Source organism: Lacerta agilis, chromosome 9 (assembly GCF_009819535.1).
Source record: "Lacerta agilis isolate rLacAgi1 chromosome 9, rLacAgi1.pri, whole genome shotgun sequence".
NCBI classification, from domain to species: Eukaryota; Metazoa; Chordata; class Lepidosauria; order Squamata; family Lacertidae; genus Lacerta; species Lacerta agilis.
This window is the reverse complement of record NC_046320.1, coordinates 22,020,808-22,039,564: the sequence shown is the minus strand read 5'-3', so window position 1 is coordinate 22,039,564 and position 18,757 is coordinate 22,020,808. Positions and strand designations below refer to the sequence as shown.

The 18,757-nt window shown below is 42.4% G+C and overlaps 1 protein-coding gene across 5 annotated transcripts in view; it reads right to left on the bottom strand.

The window, feature by feature from the left end:
- Positions 1-18,757, bottom strand: part of LNX1 (ligand of numb-protein X 1) — an 86,355-nt gene that overhangs the window by 1,339 nt on the left and 66,259 nt on the right. For all 5 annotated transcript variants that reach the window (XM_033159914.1, XM_033159917.1, XM_033159915.1 and 2 more), the window contains 3 exons: positions 11,443-11,623; positions 8,992-9,220; positions 120-278 (listed from right to left, as the gene is read on the bottom strand). In XM_033159914.1, the coding sequence (XP_033015805.1) occupies positions 120-278; positions 8,992-9,220; positions 11,443-11,623 (569 nt within the window). The remainder of the gene's footprint in view (positions 1-119; positions 279-8,991; positions 9,221-11,442; positions 11,624-18,757) is intronic.

Genomic DNA, 18,757 nt, shown 5'->3' with positions numbered 1-18,757 from the left:
ATTACTGCACATCAAACTGATACATGAACCAGCAGCCCCATTTAACTGAGAACTGCTGTGATAATCTGGATGGGAATGATTGGCTTATAAATAACTGCTAAACAATGTGGTTTCATTACCTGATTCTTCCATCGTTATACGCTGGTGTCCCTCCAACAATGGATTTGATAAAGAATGGCTTGTTCCCACTGTGCTCTTCATAACCCCCCACAATACTGAAGCCAAGACTTCCCGCTGTATTTCTTCGTAATACAATTTCTTTGCAGCTGTATAAATACCTAGGAAAAAATCATTCTACTTAATGGTTTGCTGTACAATTAAATCAAAATTATTGATGATATTCTGCTCATTCACCTTTTTTGGCATATTGGACTTGAAAAGAAATGTATATGCCAGATTGGTATAGTTTGCACAAACTTCTAGTTTCAGTTTGGATGTTTTACACACACTTATCAGTGTGTTTCACCCATAAATATTCCATTCTTTGGGTTTTCCAGGGAAACGGTTCTTATCTGCCTGTTTGGATTAAAACCTAGTTCGGATTATAAAATGGATAAGGGTAGTGACCTTCGTGTAATATAGAGCACCTTATTTTTCTGACTGAAGAAGGGTTTTGTGCAAATTGGACCTGTCCTGTCCTGTTCTTGCTATTGGGTCCAATAAAGCCTTTCGCAGTCACAGACACCAAAGTAGCAACCACCCTTTTAGTATCTTTGTCTTACAAGCACTAAGAAAAATATGCTTTAATTTTGAGGAGGTATTTACAAACAATTCTTTAAAATGATGTTTCCATTTTGGGGGGTGTTTGTTTGCTTGTTCTTCAGGGTTTTTATGGTACTGCTAGATGAGGCCCTTGGGAACGACAAACATTCACCTGCTGGCAAGATACAGGGTACACTGTTTATGCAACAGTTAGCTGGCTGCTAATGAGAAAAGCAGGTGCCTCTTGGCCCTTGTGCACAAGGCTAGCTCTATTGCTTTGCCATCTGTGGGGCTTTTAAATCCCATTTCTCATAAAGACATAAAACTCACTAGATTTAACAGGGCTTTCCAAGGTCATGACCAAATGTTACCAGAATTTAGCCGTTATTGATAGCTACTCACTAAGTCACATCTCAACATTCTGTTAAGTAGGAGCATGGTGGAAACCAACCTGCTTAGAGTTTACATAGACAAGCATTTTGAACATACTAAGAGGAGAGCTTGAAGGAACCACTTTTTGGTTTACAGGTTATGCTCTTGGCTAAACTGCTACACCAGCATGTGGGTTTAGAAAGCAATAAAATCCACTATAACCATGAGACCAAGAACAAATCTAGATCTTTAGCTATCATATTCCAAAAACTTAACAAATACTAGCTTGCAATTTGCTGGGTGCTCAAACTTTGGATAATATCTTGAGCTTCCACAATACCAAACATATCAAAATTAGGAATCTCCTCTGATGTATGATTTGACCTTTTTGTCAACTGTGTTGATTGTTGCATGGAAAGGCAGGGGCGAAATGTAACAAATGTTGAACAAGGCTTTCAAGAATATAGCTTTAGCGTTACAGTTTTTAAAAGAACTGAAGTAGTTAAGGCAGCAGCTCTGACCAAAGGAATTACAGTTGTACCTCGGGTTACGTACCTAATTGGTTATGGGTCGCTGTACGTAACCCAAAAAATGCGCTTTGCGCATGTGCGAAGCGCGCAGAACGCTTCTGCACATGCACGGATGGTTACACTTTCAGGTTACAGGAGTTCGTAAACCGAAAAGTACGCAACCCGAAGCACAACTGTACAGTCGTACCTTGGAAGTCGAACGGAATCCATTCTGGAAGTCTGTTCAACTTCCAAAACATTCAGAAACTGAAGCACAGCTTCTGATTGGTTGCAGGAAGCTCCTGCAGCCAGTCAGAAGCCACAGAAGCCCCATCAGACGTTTGGCTTACAAAAATAGTTCGAAAACTGGAACATTCACTTCCGGGTTTGGATTGTTCGGGAGCCAAGGCATTTGAGATCCAAGGTACAACTGTACCAGAAAAAATACCCAGTTTGACAGCCATGTGATGCAGGTGGGTGGCTCAACCAAAACTTTATTACTGTACAAGAAAATTAGGTGGGGTACTTGCTGGTCAGCACTGCTTTTCTTGGTTAGTAAAGGCTGGTGATGGCTTGGATTATCCAGTGAAACAAGCTGTATTAAAAGATGGGGAGGGCGGGGGTGGGGTAGATGTGTTTTGTTACACATCAGACTTACAAACACAAAACATATCAGACTTCCTGTGTGTATGTAACGTATGTGTAAGTGCATTGGGCAACTGCCCTGAAATGAGTGCTTTTTAAAGAAGAGTATCGTCTCTAAAGACATTTATGTCATTTGACCCTCTCTTATTTACCTGATCATTTCATTACTTAGCTTGTGAAGCTCCCAAGGCCAGAACCATTTGGAAAACTACTGTAAACTGTTGGGATGCTATGCTGGAGAAAGTAGGATTTGTTAGACAAACCTAAGTGAATAAAACTTAACAGCAAGCAGCACACGAGAGGTATCAAGCTGAAAGACATCTCCCCTGGTGAACAATGGATTAACTCGAAACATGTAGGATCTATGATTGTGTGAAATGTTTCTATTTCCCCATGTGGAATTGGAGCTTGACAAGCTTTATGACCCTAAAAGTTGCTCCTGGCTTTTAAACTGACCAGGAGAAGAAGCAAAGTCCTTACACCCAAATCCCTTCCTTGTTGCAAGAGGAATTTCCTCCTTGCCCTGGTACCTGCCTTGCAGCCTTAAGACCATGCACAGGGAGGCAAACCTAGAAGGGATGTTCAAGGGTTGCACTGCTATTGCCATCACTGGGAATCATGACGTGACAGTGGGGGTTGGAACTGGGCTCAGAATCAGTTGTTTTCAAAGTAATTTTTTGAAGCTGGCCACACGAGCTTGCTGCTGCATCTCTAGCTGCAAACTTTTCGGGCTTTCAATTCCACACGTTCCAAAGCATCTGACTGATTCTGAACATTTGCGGTTACCACTAGTTGGAAGTTAGGGGCAGTGAACCTTATAGACTTGTCTATCAGCAACGGCTGTATGAAAAGCCCTATGAAAACTGTCGATTGTGGTTCCTTATGTGTGTCTGTTTGTGCCAAACTGAACAGTGCACAAAAAAGGTGCTAGCGCTGTCTTTCCAAAATGAATTGAGGAACAAAATTAATCAATGCACAGACAAGCAGAGCCCACACCCATCTGATCTGCTTGTCACAGTGAAGGCAGCCAGAAGTAGTAAACGAACAAACAAAAAGCAAAAAAAAAAAAAACCCCTTTGCTTTTCAGCCTTGTAAATGACATTGCAGTGGTTACGTGCTTTGCTTGTCCGTTGCATTGAGGTGGAATTTCTAAATTGGTCTTTGGTGAGTCATCGTTTAGATGCTCTGGCAGTGCATGAGCAACAACTGCTTGCCCTCCCTGTATTATGAGTAAAATAAATGCTGTTACGAAACGGACATGCTTGCTAAAACTCATCAGTCAGAACTGCAGACTGAAGTTTATCTTCCTGGAAACTTGAGAGGAAGGAGCAAAGGACTACTGAATGCAGAGTGGACAGGAAAAGAACAAAGCAACCCAGGGTCTGAAAATACTTGAATAACCTTAAATACTAATTTTAGGTGGCTATCTACCTATAAATACCAGAGAGAATGATCCAGGAAATGCATATGATAGTAACCCCCCAATTACTGCTACTCTTATTATTGATAAGATTTAAAGTAGACCCTTAGCGGTTTCTTTGTAATGCTCGAACATTAAGCACAGCACATGCTGTGAAGTGGGACGCCCTGCCCATCCCACAGTTCAGTTGCTACAACTCCATTTGCACTAAGCTGTGTACCTTTAACTTGCTTAAAATGAAGCGAGGTTGTTCCTCCAACATGCACAAATTGCATTTGCATTGTACGCATCAGCATAGTATGATGCGTTTCCAAAGTCGTGTCCGCACCGGTAGATGGATGGGGTGTGGGTATCCTCCTACAGCTTATGTTTTCACACCCGATGGAAGATGGTTTGAGGAAAAACACAGCAAAACGCAGCATTTCTCAATAAACTACAGGATGGATTGTGGCTAACCCTGTGTGCCCAGGGCTTCACAAACAGCAGTGCAATAGCGCTGGATTTAAGGGAAATGGAAGTGTATACACAGCCTAAAGAGTGAGGCTTCCCCTTGATACTACACTTGCCTTGGTATCTGCCAAAGGATAAGGCTGCTCTCATTGGCCATAGGATATCAGCCAATGGCAATGTTGCACTCCACTCCAAAATATATTCTTTCATCTTTGTCTTCACTGCCCCCTGCTCTCCCCTTCTTGCCTCCCCTCCTCCTCCTCCTTCCTGTTCACCCCTTCCCTCACTCTCCCTCCTCTGACTCTCCTACTCTTTTTTTCTGCAGTGATTTATTACAGTTTTCAAGAAGCGGCACATGCTGCTTTAAGTATGGTTTCCAAAATGCAATTAATACCTTTTTCAAAAAAACAAACAAACGACGAGCCTAAAGCATACTGCATTCAGGATCGCTATTTCCCACCCACCCAGTCCCTCAAGACAGCTTGATAACTGCAGGAAGGTTTTGGGGAAAATATCCTTGAGGCCCATCTGACCTGCCTTAAAAGAACTGCTGGGCAGTTGCCCTTACCAGTACCAAATGGGAACTCTGGTACTGAGAGGTTACATTCTCAGACAAGGGGGAAATGAGTTAATGTGTATTAATGTGATGCATGCTCTGGTAACAGGACCTGAAAAAGGGCTTCCAGATGTGAGGCACTGAGCTCAGAGTCCAATACGGAGAAATAAGACGGTGAGCATAAACTCACTTAGGTAAGATTAAAGTCTCTGATAACCTGCTCTGTTAAGCGTTTTGACTTCTGGGTGCCTGGTCAAACAAGCAAGTACTAGCAAGAAACACACCTCTGTTCCTATTGATTATAATCAGTGTCCAGCCGCCTCTTGCTACTGACTGCCAGCTCCCCTTTAATAATCTGAATTTAAGAAGACCAATGTACCAGTTTGGCATACTAATCCCTTCTGGTTCTTCGTATACACTGTGGCCCTTTTCTGCGAATGGTGCTGCAGCTGGAGATAGGATTACAATGAATTTCCTGTTTGCAGACCTGCTGACATTGTGGGCGATTTTCCTTCAGTAAAAGAGGCCATGGGGGGAAGGGGAAGGATGGGGAAGCGGTAGTGCCTGCATACAGACTTGGAATACGACAAAAGAATCCCGGTGAAAACTGCTGCTTGCTTTCATAGAGAAAATCCTTTCCACCAAGAGCTTCTTTTTTAAAAAAACTTTGTTTTCTATGTTGTGAGCAAAACCATGGCATTTCTTTTAGCGCTAAGGTACAGAGGGAATCTGCTATGGGATTACCACGCCTTATTTACCGGGCTGACACCTCTTAACTGCCATCTTCCTGCGCCTTCAAAAGCTGAAGGGCGTGCAGAAATTCAGCAGGTGAAGCTTTCCCTATCTCAGAAGGGCGGTGACCGTGAGTCACTGTTGAATGGGTCTGTCATGCAACTGTTAAAAACCGTAAGAACCCTGCCTTCCCACCAATAATAATAATAAACAATGGTAATAATAGTTATTGTTTATTAAATTTGTAATGACCCATCTTTTAAGATTTCACAGAAAGCTGCTCATGGGGGCTGCTTCCTTATGTGGTAAAGGGGGTACCAGCCCATTTCATCACTGGCTAGTGCATGCCAGAAAAAGAGGCGCAGGAACTTGCCATGAATGCCTCTCTTGTTTTCTTAGAATGGCAATGGAGCTCACCTGGAAGGTGCCGGAACTGAGTTCCAGAGATTTCCTGCTGGAAAAAAAGCCCTGCATGCCAGGTATATTGCATCAGCATCTCTAAGAACAGGGGCTCAAAGAAACACCCAAGGACCACTTTTCTCCTTTTAGTGACCTAAGGGGACTCGTTGCTATGCTAGCCAGAGAAAAACATGTTTGTTACAGTTTCAGCTCAGGGCTTTTTTTAAAAAAAAAAATCCCATCCTGTTAAGTTGTTTATTTGTTTGTTTCCCCTCTCATGTGCCCCATGGCTTCTCTGAACTATGACAGGTCTCTCTAAATCTCTCCCTGGTCATCTTTCATCCTTTCCTCTCTGCTCCGGGGTTGGGAATCTTCTTCAGCCCAAGGTCCATATTCTCTAGCAGGTAACTTTCGGGGGGGGGGGGCAGTTGCCAATGCTGAGCGTGGAAACAGATATGGCCTTTGTACACTAGGCTGCAGTCCAGCCATTCAAATGACAGAGGGTTCAGCACAAAATGCAAGAGGACTTGGTACAGTTCAAGGGCACCTTCCAGCCAGGCAAAAGACCTTGAAGATGTGGAAGTGGGCCTTGAGGGTCAAACAAGCTACATTAGGCTTCTGTGCTCATGATACCCCACCCCTTCTCTACTCCATAGCATTAATTCTCTCTCTGCACCAGGGCATAATCTATTCTCTCTGTTGGTTCTGCACCATCATATTTTAGTTACCTCCTTTATCTGTTGCTGTATCAAGAAGTCTTCCAATTCTTATCCCCCCTCCCCCATTCTCTCCACTCTCATCTCCTTGCAAACTCTCCTCCATTCACTTCGGTTTCTTTCTGCAGTTTCTGTTTCTCCTCCCCACCCGGTCCATTTCTCTCCTCCTGGTTGCCAAGTGATCTGGAAGTGGCCCACCAGACCTTCAGCGTAGAAGTCTCAGGCGCCACCTACAACTAGGGACGCTCGAAGGATTTCATTTGCTCCGTACTTTCAAGCCCTGCAGCCCGATTCGCACTCTCCAGACTGTTGTGTCAGCTAGGATGCAGCTATCCTTTTCTCTCTCTCTCTCACTCAGTTTTTGTGATGCAGGTAAAAAAAAAGTTCCAAAATGGTTTGTTGAAAAAACACATTCAAAAATAGCTTGGGGGTGAGGTTTTTGTTTTTAAGTCACAGACTGAAATGGAAACGGGGCTTATGAATAAACATATGTAAACTGAAATGGACTGGCAAGAGACTGATCTGCCTATCCTTAGGCTCAAAAGCCCAGTGCCAAGTCCACCCTACAAATCAGATTCCGGGAAGCAATTTAGATGGAATGATGCAGGCATTATTCTATCCCTCCTCCCCATTTTTTATGGGCTAGGGTGGTTCCTTGTTCTCACAAAGAAATGGGGAAGTCCCTAAAGCAACGAGTGTTCGGACATTCTGCAGGGAGTTCTTGAATAGACACGATTATTATTTTTTTAACATTAAGGAAGCCTACTTTAGAAGCATCTTCAACAAAGCCCAATCATCACCTAACACAGTGGTTTTCAAATCTTCTCTCTTTAGTGAATATTGACTTGCCTGCTGCAGAATTCCTCAGCATCCATCACAGTACCCCCACTGTGCTGTATTAAAGTGGCTCTGAGAGTACTATATTCAGTTCATGCAGACCATTGTGCAAGGGGAAATCTAGGACACATCCCATGACACTTTCCAGCTGCGCACTACAGAAGATGGGCAAATCTCTCTCAATGATTTGTGCCTGCCATTACCAAGCTTCTCATTTGAGGAATCCCCAGTAACCCTATGAGAACCACCACCACCCCCCATAGCTCTTTACAACATGCTTTTCAACCCCCAGTGTTATGCATCTAATAACATATTACTGCTGTATGTGTGATACACATTCCCATTTAGACAGAGGATACACTAATATAACATAACCTAGATAGTTCATATATTTTTATAAGTGGAAGATGAGATTAAAACAAAAAGTGAGTGTGTAAAAGAATTCTCTTATATAACTAACATTTTCCCACTGATGGGCTGCTGGAGGGAAGATTTAGCTCAAGGGTAGATTTAATTCAGTGTCAGCCTGGCAGGATCTCGTTTTTAAAATTCCAGTTCAGACGAATGCTGCAATGATTTATGCCCCGCGGAGTCATTAAAATGTGCTGTGTGAGTGGGTGACAAAGTACGCACTCTGTGGTTTTACTAAAAATTGCAACACAGCTGCTTCCGGCCCATTAGAGAGGTGAATGTTTTCTTTTCTTCTTCTTTTTGAGGGGGAGGGGGTTTGGATAATTTCAGCCCATGAGCGTGTACACAGTTTTTGAACATCTGGGCAAAGTCAAACAATTTAAAATGGCATATAACTGAAACGGTGTATGTGCAGTCTGCAAGCTGCAGAGACTGTCTGAGAGGATACAGGGTGGTCTGGGATTCAAGATCCTGTATTCTAAGAGCATAGATGCGATCTCTGCAGGGTTTCCCTTGCTACTTTGACAGCCAGACACATTTTCAGAAATGGGCCTGTTCAGGATCTTTTCTGCTCCCTTAAATACAGTCCTTTCTGTGTGTGGTGTCTGGAATTAATTCAGGTGTCAATGCAATACATCAACTCGGGAAAGAGCCAGGTAAGCACCCCAAAGCCATCAATAGTGAATCTGTGACCCTCCAAGTGATGCTACTGGACTTTGGGATGCGGGTGTCACTGTGGTCTAAATCCGAGAGCCTCTTGGGCTTGCTGGTCAGAAGGTTGGCAGTTCGAATCTCCGCAATGGGGTGAACTCCCGTTGCTCTGTCCCAGCTCCTGCCAACCTAGCAGTTCAAAAGCACACCAGTGCAAGTAGATAAATAAGTAGCACTATGGCAGGAAGGTAAATGGCGTTTCCGTGCACTCTGGTTTCCAACCGCACCAGAAGCGGTTTAGTCATGTTGGCCACATGACCCGGAAAGTTGTCTGTGCACGAATGCCTGAAAGTGAGATGAGCGCAGCAACCCCATAGTCGCCTTTGACTGGACTTAACCATCCAGGGGTCCTTTAGCTTTTACCTTTACTGGACTACACTTCCCATCAGTGCTGGCCACTGGACATGCCAGCTGGGGTTGATGGCAATTAAGAGTCCATGAACATCGGAAGGGCCACAGATTCCCTATCCCTGCCATAAACCCTTTCCTTCAGAATCCCTTTCAGCACATGGAAACACTTCTTGGACTTACCGTGGGACCTCAAGCCACATCACCCAGGAAGGAGACCATTCGCTCTGGCTAGACGTGCTCAAACTGGCATCGAGCAATGAGAGGTCATCGCCATCCTCCAAGGTCTCGCACTCTTTCATTTCTAATGCTTTGAGGACAACAGACGAGGAGATGTTTTTCAAAAGGGCTACAGCCTCCCCACGGCTCACACCTGTCAGATCAATTCCATTCACATTGAGCAGAATATCACCTGGTAGGCAGGAAATGAAGAAGGGGGAAAACACCCGTTAGCAGTTAATAAAATACACTTTTGTCATTCAAAGCTGTACCTCTAAACTTAGGAGCGGCCAACTAACAGCTGGGAGGTCCTTAGAGCAGTTTTTCTGCATTTTATAAAATATGTTTTTGAGGTCAGTTGTAGGGAAAAAAGGTTTTTCCTTGTTTTGAGTTTGCTCTACCCCAAACTCCATTCTAAGAACAGATGCCAATGGGGAACTTAATGTGTTTTGGTACAGTACCCATAGATATAGATGGGTTTTTGCCTACAGGTTTGAAAGATCTGGATTCAAATTCCAGTTCAACAAGAGGTAGTGTTTGGTATGTTACTGACTTTACTTCAGTTTCTCCCCACCCCAAAAAGAGAAAATAATAATTTTGGGGAAAGGTGGTGATATTTGTTGTGCTGAATGAGCAACCAAATCAGTTTGCCTGTGAGCATTGCAAGCAAAATAAAACTGCAATATCCTTCTAGATCTTTGCTTGTAGAAGAGCTGCATTTTAGACTTGTACTCTGCCAATGAATCACTAAAAGAAAAAAAATGCAATGTTGTGTTTGTTTAAAAGTGGAAACCTGTGCTTTCCTACTCAGAGGTATGCCACACTGAATTCCATGGGGTTTACTTAAAGTTAGGTGTGTACAGTAGTGTCCGACTCTTCGTGACCAGAGCACGCCAGGCATGCTTTCACTGCCTTTCGCAGTTTGGCCAAACTCATGCTAGTCACTTCGAGAACACTATCTAACCATCTCATCCTCTGTCGTCCCCTTCTCCTTGTGCCCTCCATCTTTCCCAGCATCAGGGTCTTTTCTAGGGAGTCTTCTCTTCTCATGAGGTGGCCAAAGTACTGGAGCCTCAGCTTCAGGATCTGTCCTTCAAGTGAGTACTCAGGGCTGATTTCTTTGAGAATGGATAGGTTTGATCTTTTTGCAGTCCATGGGACTCTCAAGAGTCCCAGAGGATACAGCATTCAAATGTTACAATTCCATGTATGCAAGCCAGATAATTACATATGAAACATGATGATGAATATACAGTTGTAAGAAAGCTTCCACTGTCTCCCGAGACAGACAGATGCCAACCAACCAACCAACTACCTTGTACACACAGAGACAGCCATTTCTTGCACTTTAAGCAACTCAATTATGTGAACAAAAGGTTGCTTGAAGCATGTTAGAAGCTACCTACCCTGTAATTCATAATTAAGCCATTTTGAGAATGATGTGGAATGCTAACACTTTTGAAAACTGAAACCAAATTTGGAAGTGGGTAGTACTCTGAAATCCAAGACACCAGTCTTATGAACACCTCCTTGTGGCATCTGGAATAAATTACAAGTGAATTTTTTCTCTGGTTCCAATTTATATTCAACTGTTTTAAACAGTGGCTCCCTTTTGGACCTACATATATAGTGCTGATCACAGAGCTTGAGTTTTAACAAATAGGTTAGATCAAATTCAGGACTGGAATTTTATTATTATTATTATTATTGCTACTGGGAGACCAGCTCATTATCATTTTCGTTCCTATATCCTACCTTCCTTGAAATAAGCTCAGAGTATACATAGAGGTTCTCTCATTTTATCCTTAACAACATTGTGAGTTAGGTTAGGTTGAGAGAGATATATATTGACATACAAAACATTTGTGATACTTGGCAGCTTTCATAATACTTATTCCAGTAATTCTGAAAATATTTCCATTTCCTATGAAACACATCTGGCCATTATCTGGTCTCTCTGAGTCAAATAAGACCGTGCACCCATCTCAATAACTGTGGGTGGTGAGTCAGAGCAATCAACATGTTTTCTTATTAAGTCCTTATCTGAACAATAATAAATTATTATACAGCGGAATTCAGCAAGAAATGAATTTATGAACAGATTTCCTCAATCAAGATGGTGACCAGAATTCCTTAAAACTGCCTATCTGGTAATATGTGTGCAGAAAGTCAGCACTATTTGGTTGTGGTTTTTATGTCTAAAATCGTATTTAGTCTTCGGGGGGGGGGGTCAAATATCACAGTAAAAGTGATGATATCCCCAGATTTAACATTACCAGGGCATCATGGACAGTGGCAACCGTACTACAAGGTAACTGAGAACCAGGCCTAACTAAATGCAAGAGCAGAGTTGCAGTTACAGTTCACAAAGACATATTCAGCTCAAAAGTGTGCTCTGAATTCCTTTAGTCTCACCTGTTTTGATCCTGCCATCTCTGCTGATGACTCCGCCTGGTTCAACACTTATAACGTAGATAGGCAAATCCCATTCCCTGTGGGAGAAGGCACCACCTGACACAGTCATTCCCAGCGATTCCGCGTTGTCTTTCCGGACAACCACCACCTTTTCATGACAGGTGACCGCATGGAGGCCAGTCTGTGGGGCACAAAGGGCAAACATGAGCAGAGGGCATGGACAAAGCTTTTGGACGGTATGATCATAATCAGCTACTTCATAACATGGTTCACCATAATCTGATGGCCTTTATGATCAGGGTCAATGGTCCATCTAGTCCATCATCCTGTTCTCAAGGTGGCCAATCAGATGCCTGTGGGGAAACCCTCAGCACAACAGTACTCTCTCCTCCTGCAGTCCCCAACAACTGATATTCAGGAGCAGCACCGCCTCCATCAGTAGAGGTATACATAAGTCGACTGATGCATTGTTTGATCCAAAGCATTCACTGCTTTATTCCAGGAAATTCCAGATGTATGGCAACCCTAGAAAAGCCTCCTCCAACCTGGTGCCCTCTAGATGTTGACTACAACTCCCATGATCCTTGACCACTGGCCATGCTGGCTGGGACTGATGAGAGTTATAATACAAAATCTGGTTGGGGAAAGCTAATATATAAGATCTGTTTTTGGCAGTCTAGGACCTCCTTAAATTCTGAAATGTACTCCAAGGTCCTTTGCAGATTCAAGATAGCTAGGTTCCAGGAATAATTCTAGGAGTTCCTTCAGGAACTTCACTGTGACAGTGCCAAACTCTGATGCCTCTAGAATTGTCTTGTGTTCTGATGGATGCTGGTTTGTCCCCCAGATCAATCCCAGCAGAACTGTAAAACTGCACATTTTCCTGGACTGCAATTCAGTGGCATGTCACAGCTTAAAGCGTATATGAAGATGCAAGCAGTGAGATGTTCCTCCATTTGACAGTGGAGAAGCTTAATTGTAAATGATTTTTGCATATACCTCATATACCTCATAGGGCATCCAACTGGACCATATCTTGAGTAAATCTCTTGTTTCATAAAAACAGAATGCTTTATTTAAATTTATAAATCAGTTCATCTGGGAATAATTTCATTTCCAGTCTTGTGATCAGAAATTCTCCTCACTGGCAAGTATTCATTTTTGAGAGGAAATACCTTTTTCGTAAGTCAGGGCTGCTTCTCAGTTTGTACCCAAAGCATGAAAATTATATGCTTCCTCTGACTCACACATCAGTAATGTTGCAGCTATTACAGGCTGTTTACTCACTGTTCTATGAAATAAAATTATGCAAACCCAATTAAGGTTAAAGGTGATGTCCAGAATAGGAATGGGAACTAAATTTGGTTTGGTTCACATTTTAATGGAAACCTACCTAATTCATGCTTCCTGAAATAATATGTGAACCAAAACACAGCTAGCCTTCAAGATGTGACTTTTCCAAATTTTTCAGTGCAGTTCTCCCACCAAATAATGTGCACACAAAAAATCATAATTAGTGAAAATGCCATACAAATGCATTTATCACCAACTGATATGGAAATGTGATAAACTGAACCTAAACCTGGAAATGTGAGAAACTCAGGGAAACTGAAATGGATAGATTCATCTATCCCTAGTTCAGAAATTGAGTTGTAACCTACTACATTTTGTTACAGAGACGAGGACATAACTGTCGTGATGAAAATTCTGCCACAAGTTTTTCCAAAGCTTTTTTCCCCAACATGACTTATTTAGATTATTGTAAACATAAAGCAATTTGTGGAGTCTCGGCTGAGGAAAAGTAGGACAGCAGGGGAGATAAGGATGAAAGGAAAGGAAAGGTTTTATTTTAATAAACACCACACCAAACTTTGGCTTTCTTACCAATAACCAACTCAGTCAGTCGAAAGGCAATGTTTAGCAATGGCAGTGTTCAGTGTGTTCTTTCCTAAACAAGTGCTTTCTCTTCGTGATTTTGACATTACCTTGGGCGCCCCTCTGACAAGGGGAACATAACAGCTTGCCTGGTTTTTAATATTTACTGTAAGATAAATATTTACAGCAGATTATCTCTCACTCGGTGTCCTGGCGGTTGTCTCACAGGCAATGGCCACAGCTGGATGTACCATTTTAATTACCTGAAGGCTGAAGCTGATCCTTCAGCTACAGGGTTTTATGTCCCTCAGTGTAAAGGGCAAAGTCTTTGAAAGCTGGAAGATAATGTATTTATAAGCAAAACGCAGCCATTTCAGCCTACTAAGAATAGTAGGTGGTATTTTAAAACCTGGTTTGACTTTATGTACAAGCTCCCACTGATCTCAAAGAAAACACAATTCAACTTGCACTTCGGCAGGGATATAACTGTAGGCCAGCCTGGGGTGAGGGAGTGAGAGGGTGTTCAGGCTATTAACTGACCAATTCCAGCAGGGCCAAGCCTGCCATGCATAAAGGGGCAAAGCAACCTTCCTCAACAGTATCATAAGGTGGAAACTGATAACGGAATAATACAGAAAGACTTTTCAAAATGTTGGCAGTAGTGCAGCCAGGAGGTGGGCGGGCTATCATTTGGACTCCACTTCAGGCAACAAAACTTCTTGTGCTACAACTGAATCCAAAGCTAAGAGCTTCAGCTTCTTCAACAGGTTTTTCATTTCCTGCTTTCCCCAGGAAAACCTGCTGTTTACAAACATCAATCTGCAGAAAACCCAATTGACATTTGTTATGAATCAGCAGTAAACAGTGGGTTTTCCTGGAGAAAGCAGAAGGGCAAACGAAAAGCCTCTCAGACCCATATCTAGAAAACACGGGGCATGCAGAAGTGTGGCTGAGCCCACAATTATTGCTGTATTGGGTCTTCTTGTGATCTCACCAAGCCTCCCGTGCCAGATCCAATTTCATTAAAGTAAATGTTGAGGAAGCTTCATTTTCCCATCGAGCTGTGCTACTCACTCAAATGGGATAAAGGGTTGGGGGGGAAGCTGCCTTACTTCAGATGCACCTAACCAATTCGGACAGACTTTGCCCTCACAGCTGTGCCTGGGACCCTGGACTGCTAGAGATGCCCTGAATCCTTAAGACTGGAGAAATCCAGAGTCCCCAATCCAGAGAAAGCTGGTCATTGCCAAAACCCAGTAAAACCAATGTGACAAGTACAGAGGCACACATAGGGTCCCTTGTGCCCTTGGCAAGGAGCTATATCAGCACATACACGCATCCAAAAAAATCACTTGACTGCAATAGCCACATTTATGTGCCCCAAGTACTCGAAGCCTTTGGAGGCAAGGAGGAAGGGCGAAAAAATTGCACGCCTTTGTGCTGTGGTGCAAGAAAGATGGGGGGTTTCTCCCATGTTTGATCTCGCCTTGACAGTGGCAGTGTGTTGACACACACACACAAACAACATATACTCCATACAGTCCACCTTTCTCCTACGACTCAGCTCCAAGCTCTTGTATAAATTCATGACCTTACAGAGATAACTGGAGACAGATTTCTGGGGTGATTTTTGCACCTCTCCCAGGGACTGTTTTTACCTTTGGACATGTGTGCAACTTTCTTTGGATTGGGATATAATCTTTGAGTTTTATATTTTATTTTGGGTGTACAAAAGGTGATTCCACCTTTAAAGATTAATAATACATGGGGATTTCATATTTTTCTCCTCCTTTCAGTTTCATTGCTTCTTTGTATCCCACCTAACTTATCAATTAAGCTCCTCGGGATTGGCCACACACAAACAGCTATTCTGTAAAGTGCCACGTATCATGTGGCTCTAGCAGTAATATCTATCAAGAGGATTGGCAAAGGAGAGAAAGATTATTAGATAAGTCTTTTGGTACATGTTAACAATCTCAAAAGAAAAGGAGGAGGAGGAGGAGAATGCCACAAAGAAAATCTGGGATAGAATAGCTTTAGATAAAAGGAGATGTGGCAATTGGTTTAAATTGCAGAAGGGAAACGTATAGCTGATATTAGGAAACAGCTTTAAGAAAACACTGATGGAATTAGTTTGGAAAGCATAAAAACAGTGCTAGATAATTCTTAGGGTTGCTCTTCTTACTATATGAGGACAAGGAGGTATCACATGCTCTTGCCTGCTCCCCCTCCCCCTCCGCAACATAAAAATGTACAATCATTCTCAACAGGCAAAATACACTCCAAATTGCTGCTAATGATGTCCAATGCTTCATTTCTTAATAGAGCCTCACAACTTCCCCAAAGCTTGGTGCTGGACAACTCAGTGTTTACAGTTGGCACCGGCTTCAGAGCCAGCCTATTTCCACATGGAGGCAGGCAGGATGTCATGGTTTTCTTTGCCAAAAGGGATGGCTGAGCCTTTTTATAATAACAAATGATGTTGAAGGTTGGAGTTTATTCTTGGCACTGGATATTAGAAACTTGAAAGCAATATCAACCCCACATTTACATCTGTGTCCTTGGAAATGTCGAAGCGGAGAGTCAGCTCTCGAAGAAATGAGGGAGTGGGGGTGGGTTTTTAAAAATCAAATTATCCTAGAGAGAGTAGAATGTTTTAAGTGTGTCAACAGAATATACAATAAAATCCAATTTGGAGGTGGTGAAATTTGACTGTGCAAACTCCCCCCCCCATCAAAATATCGAAATAAAATAACTAGATTTAAGTGTGAGTGTGGTGGCATTTTGAGCTGGAAGCCTGAAGGCTCTCCAAAACTCAACAAAATCAGTTTATAATTACATTTTGGGTGAGGATGAGGATAGTTAATGTACATAGACGCTAAATTTTGCGCCTCAGGCAGAAAACAACTGGCAATATTGAACTTTAAGCTCTTGACTGTGTAAAGAAAACCACTCTGCCTCCCACACAGTGATTCCCTTGAGCAATTTCAGCTGCAAACAGATAGGAAACATCAGAGGAGATCTGAATTTATTTGTTTAATTTTTTAAAAATATATATTTTAAGGTTGCCTTTAAGGGCAAAGGTTTACGCATTCTTAGAGCAATAGAAAGTAAATGGTGTTAAGAAGCACAGTTTAATTTATTTCAGGATCAGCTAATTTGGAACTGCAGCCAATGACGAACTGGGAAGAATGTGCTACAGACAAGAGACTGTCTCTCTTGCACATTCCAAAAGCCAGATACCATCACCCTTATGGGCCCACTTTAGGATAGCAGTGTTTTGCCCACCAAAAATTGAAAGACTGACTGGTAAAATCTAATGGTTCCCTTCTGCGATTGGATCGAAGACTTATACAAACTCAACTCACAACATATGAACAACCTGCATAAAAATGCAGACTTGCCATGGACAAATTCAATGATATTTGGAATCCATTCTTACAAGTACTGTAATAGGTTAAGATCTGGTGAATTACAATAACAACTTTGTAAAGTATAGAGTTTGGGGTGTTTCCCCCCTCCCCCTTTTACTTTCCCTTCTACACGGGCGCTGTTTCTCTTTCTCTCTTCTATTTACGTCTCACCATGTTTATGTACTTTTTAACTTTCAATATATATATATATATATTTAAGCACTGGATCCAATGTTGACACTGGACAACCTGCAGGAATCTTGGAGAATCTGAAATGAATTGTTGAAATGTATATAAGCCTGAAAATCATAAATAATAATAATAATAATAATAATAATAAATAATAATAATAATAATCTGAAATGATACACTTAACAAGGATCCAGGAGGACAAATGTGGAAATGAGAAAGATCAGATATTATCTTTCAGATTCCAAAAGAAATAAAAAAATCAATTTAATGTTGTGTTTTAAATTGTTGTAGCCCAGCCTCAGAAAGCAAGGTGAATGATGGTACGACATTAAATTAATAATCCTGAAATCTCGGAAAGGGTTGTTGGTTTTTTTCATTTTGACAAACCTGGCTCTCTCTCACCCTTCTCTCGCTCCCCCTCTCACTCCTGAAATTCAACATCCTTCTCACACTGGGCATGCAGGATCCTGTCTCTTGCTGGGTCGGATCATTGGTTCATCTACTAGAGCAGAGCTTTCCAAACTTTCCATGTTGGTGACACACTTTTTAGACATGCATCATTTCTCCAACACAGTAATTCAATTTTACTAGCAAACCGGAGGTTGAACTAACCCAGTGATGGCCAAACTTGGCCCTTCAGCTGTTTTGGGACTACAGTTTACATCATCTCTGACCACTGGTCCTGTTAGCTAGGTATGATGGGAGTTGTAGTCCCAAAACAGCTGGAGGGCCAAGTTTGGCCATCACTGAACTAACCCCTTTCCAACCCCAGGAGGAGTGTAGGGAGCATTCACGCGACACACCTACACACTGCAGCCGACACACTAATGTGCCACGACACACAGTTTGGAAAGCTCTGTACTAGAGTGTTGTCCCAACGGCAGGGGCAGGGAACCATTGCCTTCCAGATCTTGTGAAACAAGCTGACTCCAACCTAATGTATTCCAATAAGTTATCTTTCATGTCAGCCCACTCCTTTGCTTAAGACGCTGCTTGGCTTTGTTTTGGCTCAGCTTCAGCTTGGATTATAGGCTGTCTTAGACCAATGAGAATGTCAGCCTCTTTTTGCTATGGAAAGGTGAAAAACCAAGGAAGCCACAGGGTAATAGCCCCAAAGAGCTGACGCACAGAGGTCAAGGGGTGTTCTCACGAATATAAGGAAAGGGAGCAGGAATGAAGTGCACAGCATGTGGCTTTCCTTTCTAGCCAACTCAAAAACAAGGCAAACAAGAGAGATTAAGTAAAGTTCCTCAAAGCAGCCTTCTGAAATGGTGACCTCTATTGAAGAGGTCAAAAAGGAGGCAAGCACAGCCTATCAGCTTGTCATTGTGTGGTCACTAAGTCGACATTGCTGACACATGGAGCAAAGAGAGCAATGAAACTTACTGAAAGGGTATTTTATTTGAATGATCTCAGTCATCCCCTGGTTCCTAGGGTCCAAAGAACACTGTCTTCACCTGAAGAGGCAGTGTGCAATGACAAATGCAACAGAGCTGGTATTCTGCTTAATTAGAAAACTTCTCCCTCTGCTCTTTTAACCGTAAGTTTCTCAGAGCAGCTTACAGGAGATTAATTATAATCGAATAAAACAAAGAAACAGCAAAGCAGATGAAATTCCAGCAGAAAGCCTTCTTAAAATAGATGCCTAAAAGGTGTAGGGAAATTAAAAAAGGTCTTCACTTTGGAGGAAGCGAAAAGGAAAACGATGGGGACAAGGAAGGTCCACAGGTGGCGTGCCACAACTGAGAAGTCCCTTTCTCAAATAATGACTGGTAGCAGAAGGACCAAACCTGGCCTCCTCCAACCGAGGAGCAGCAGCTGCAGGGGGCTTTCCT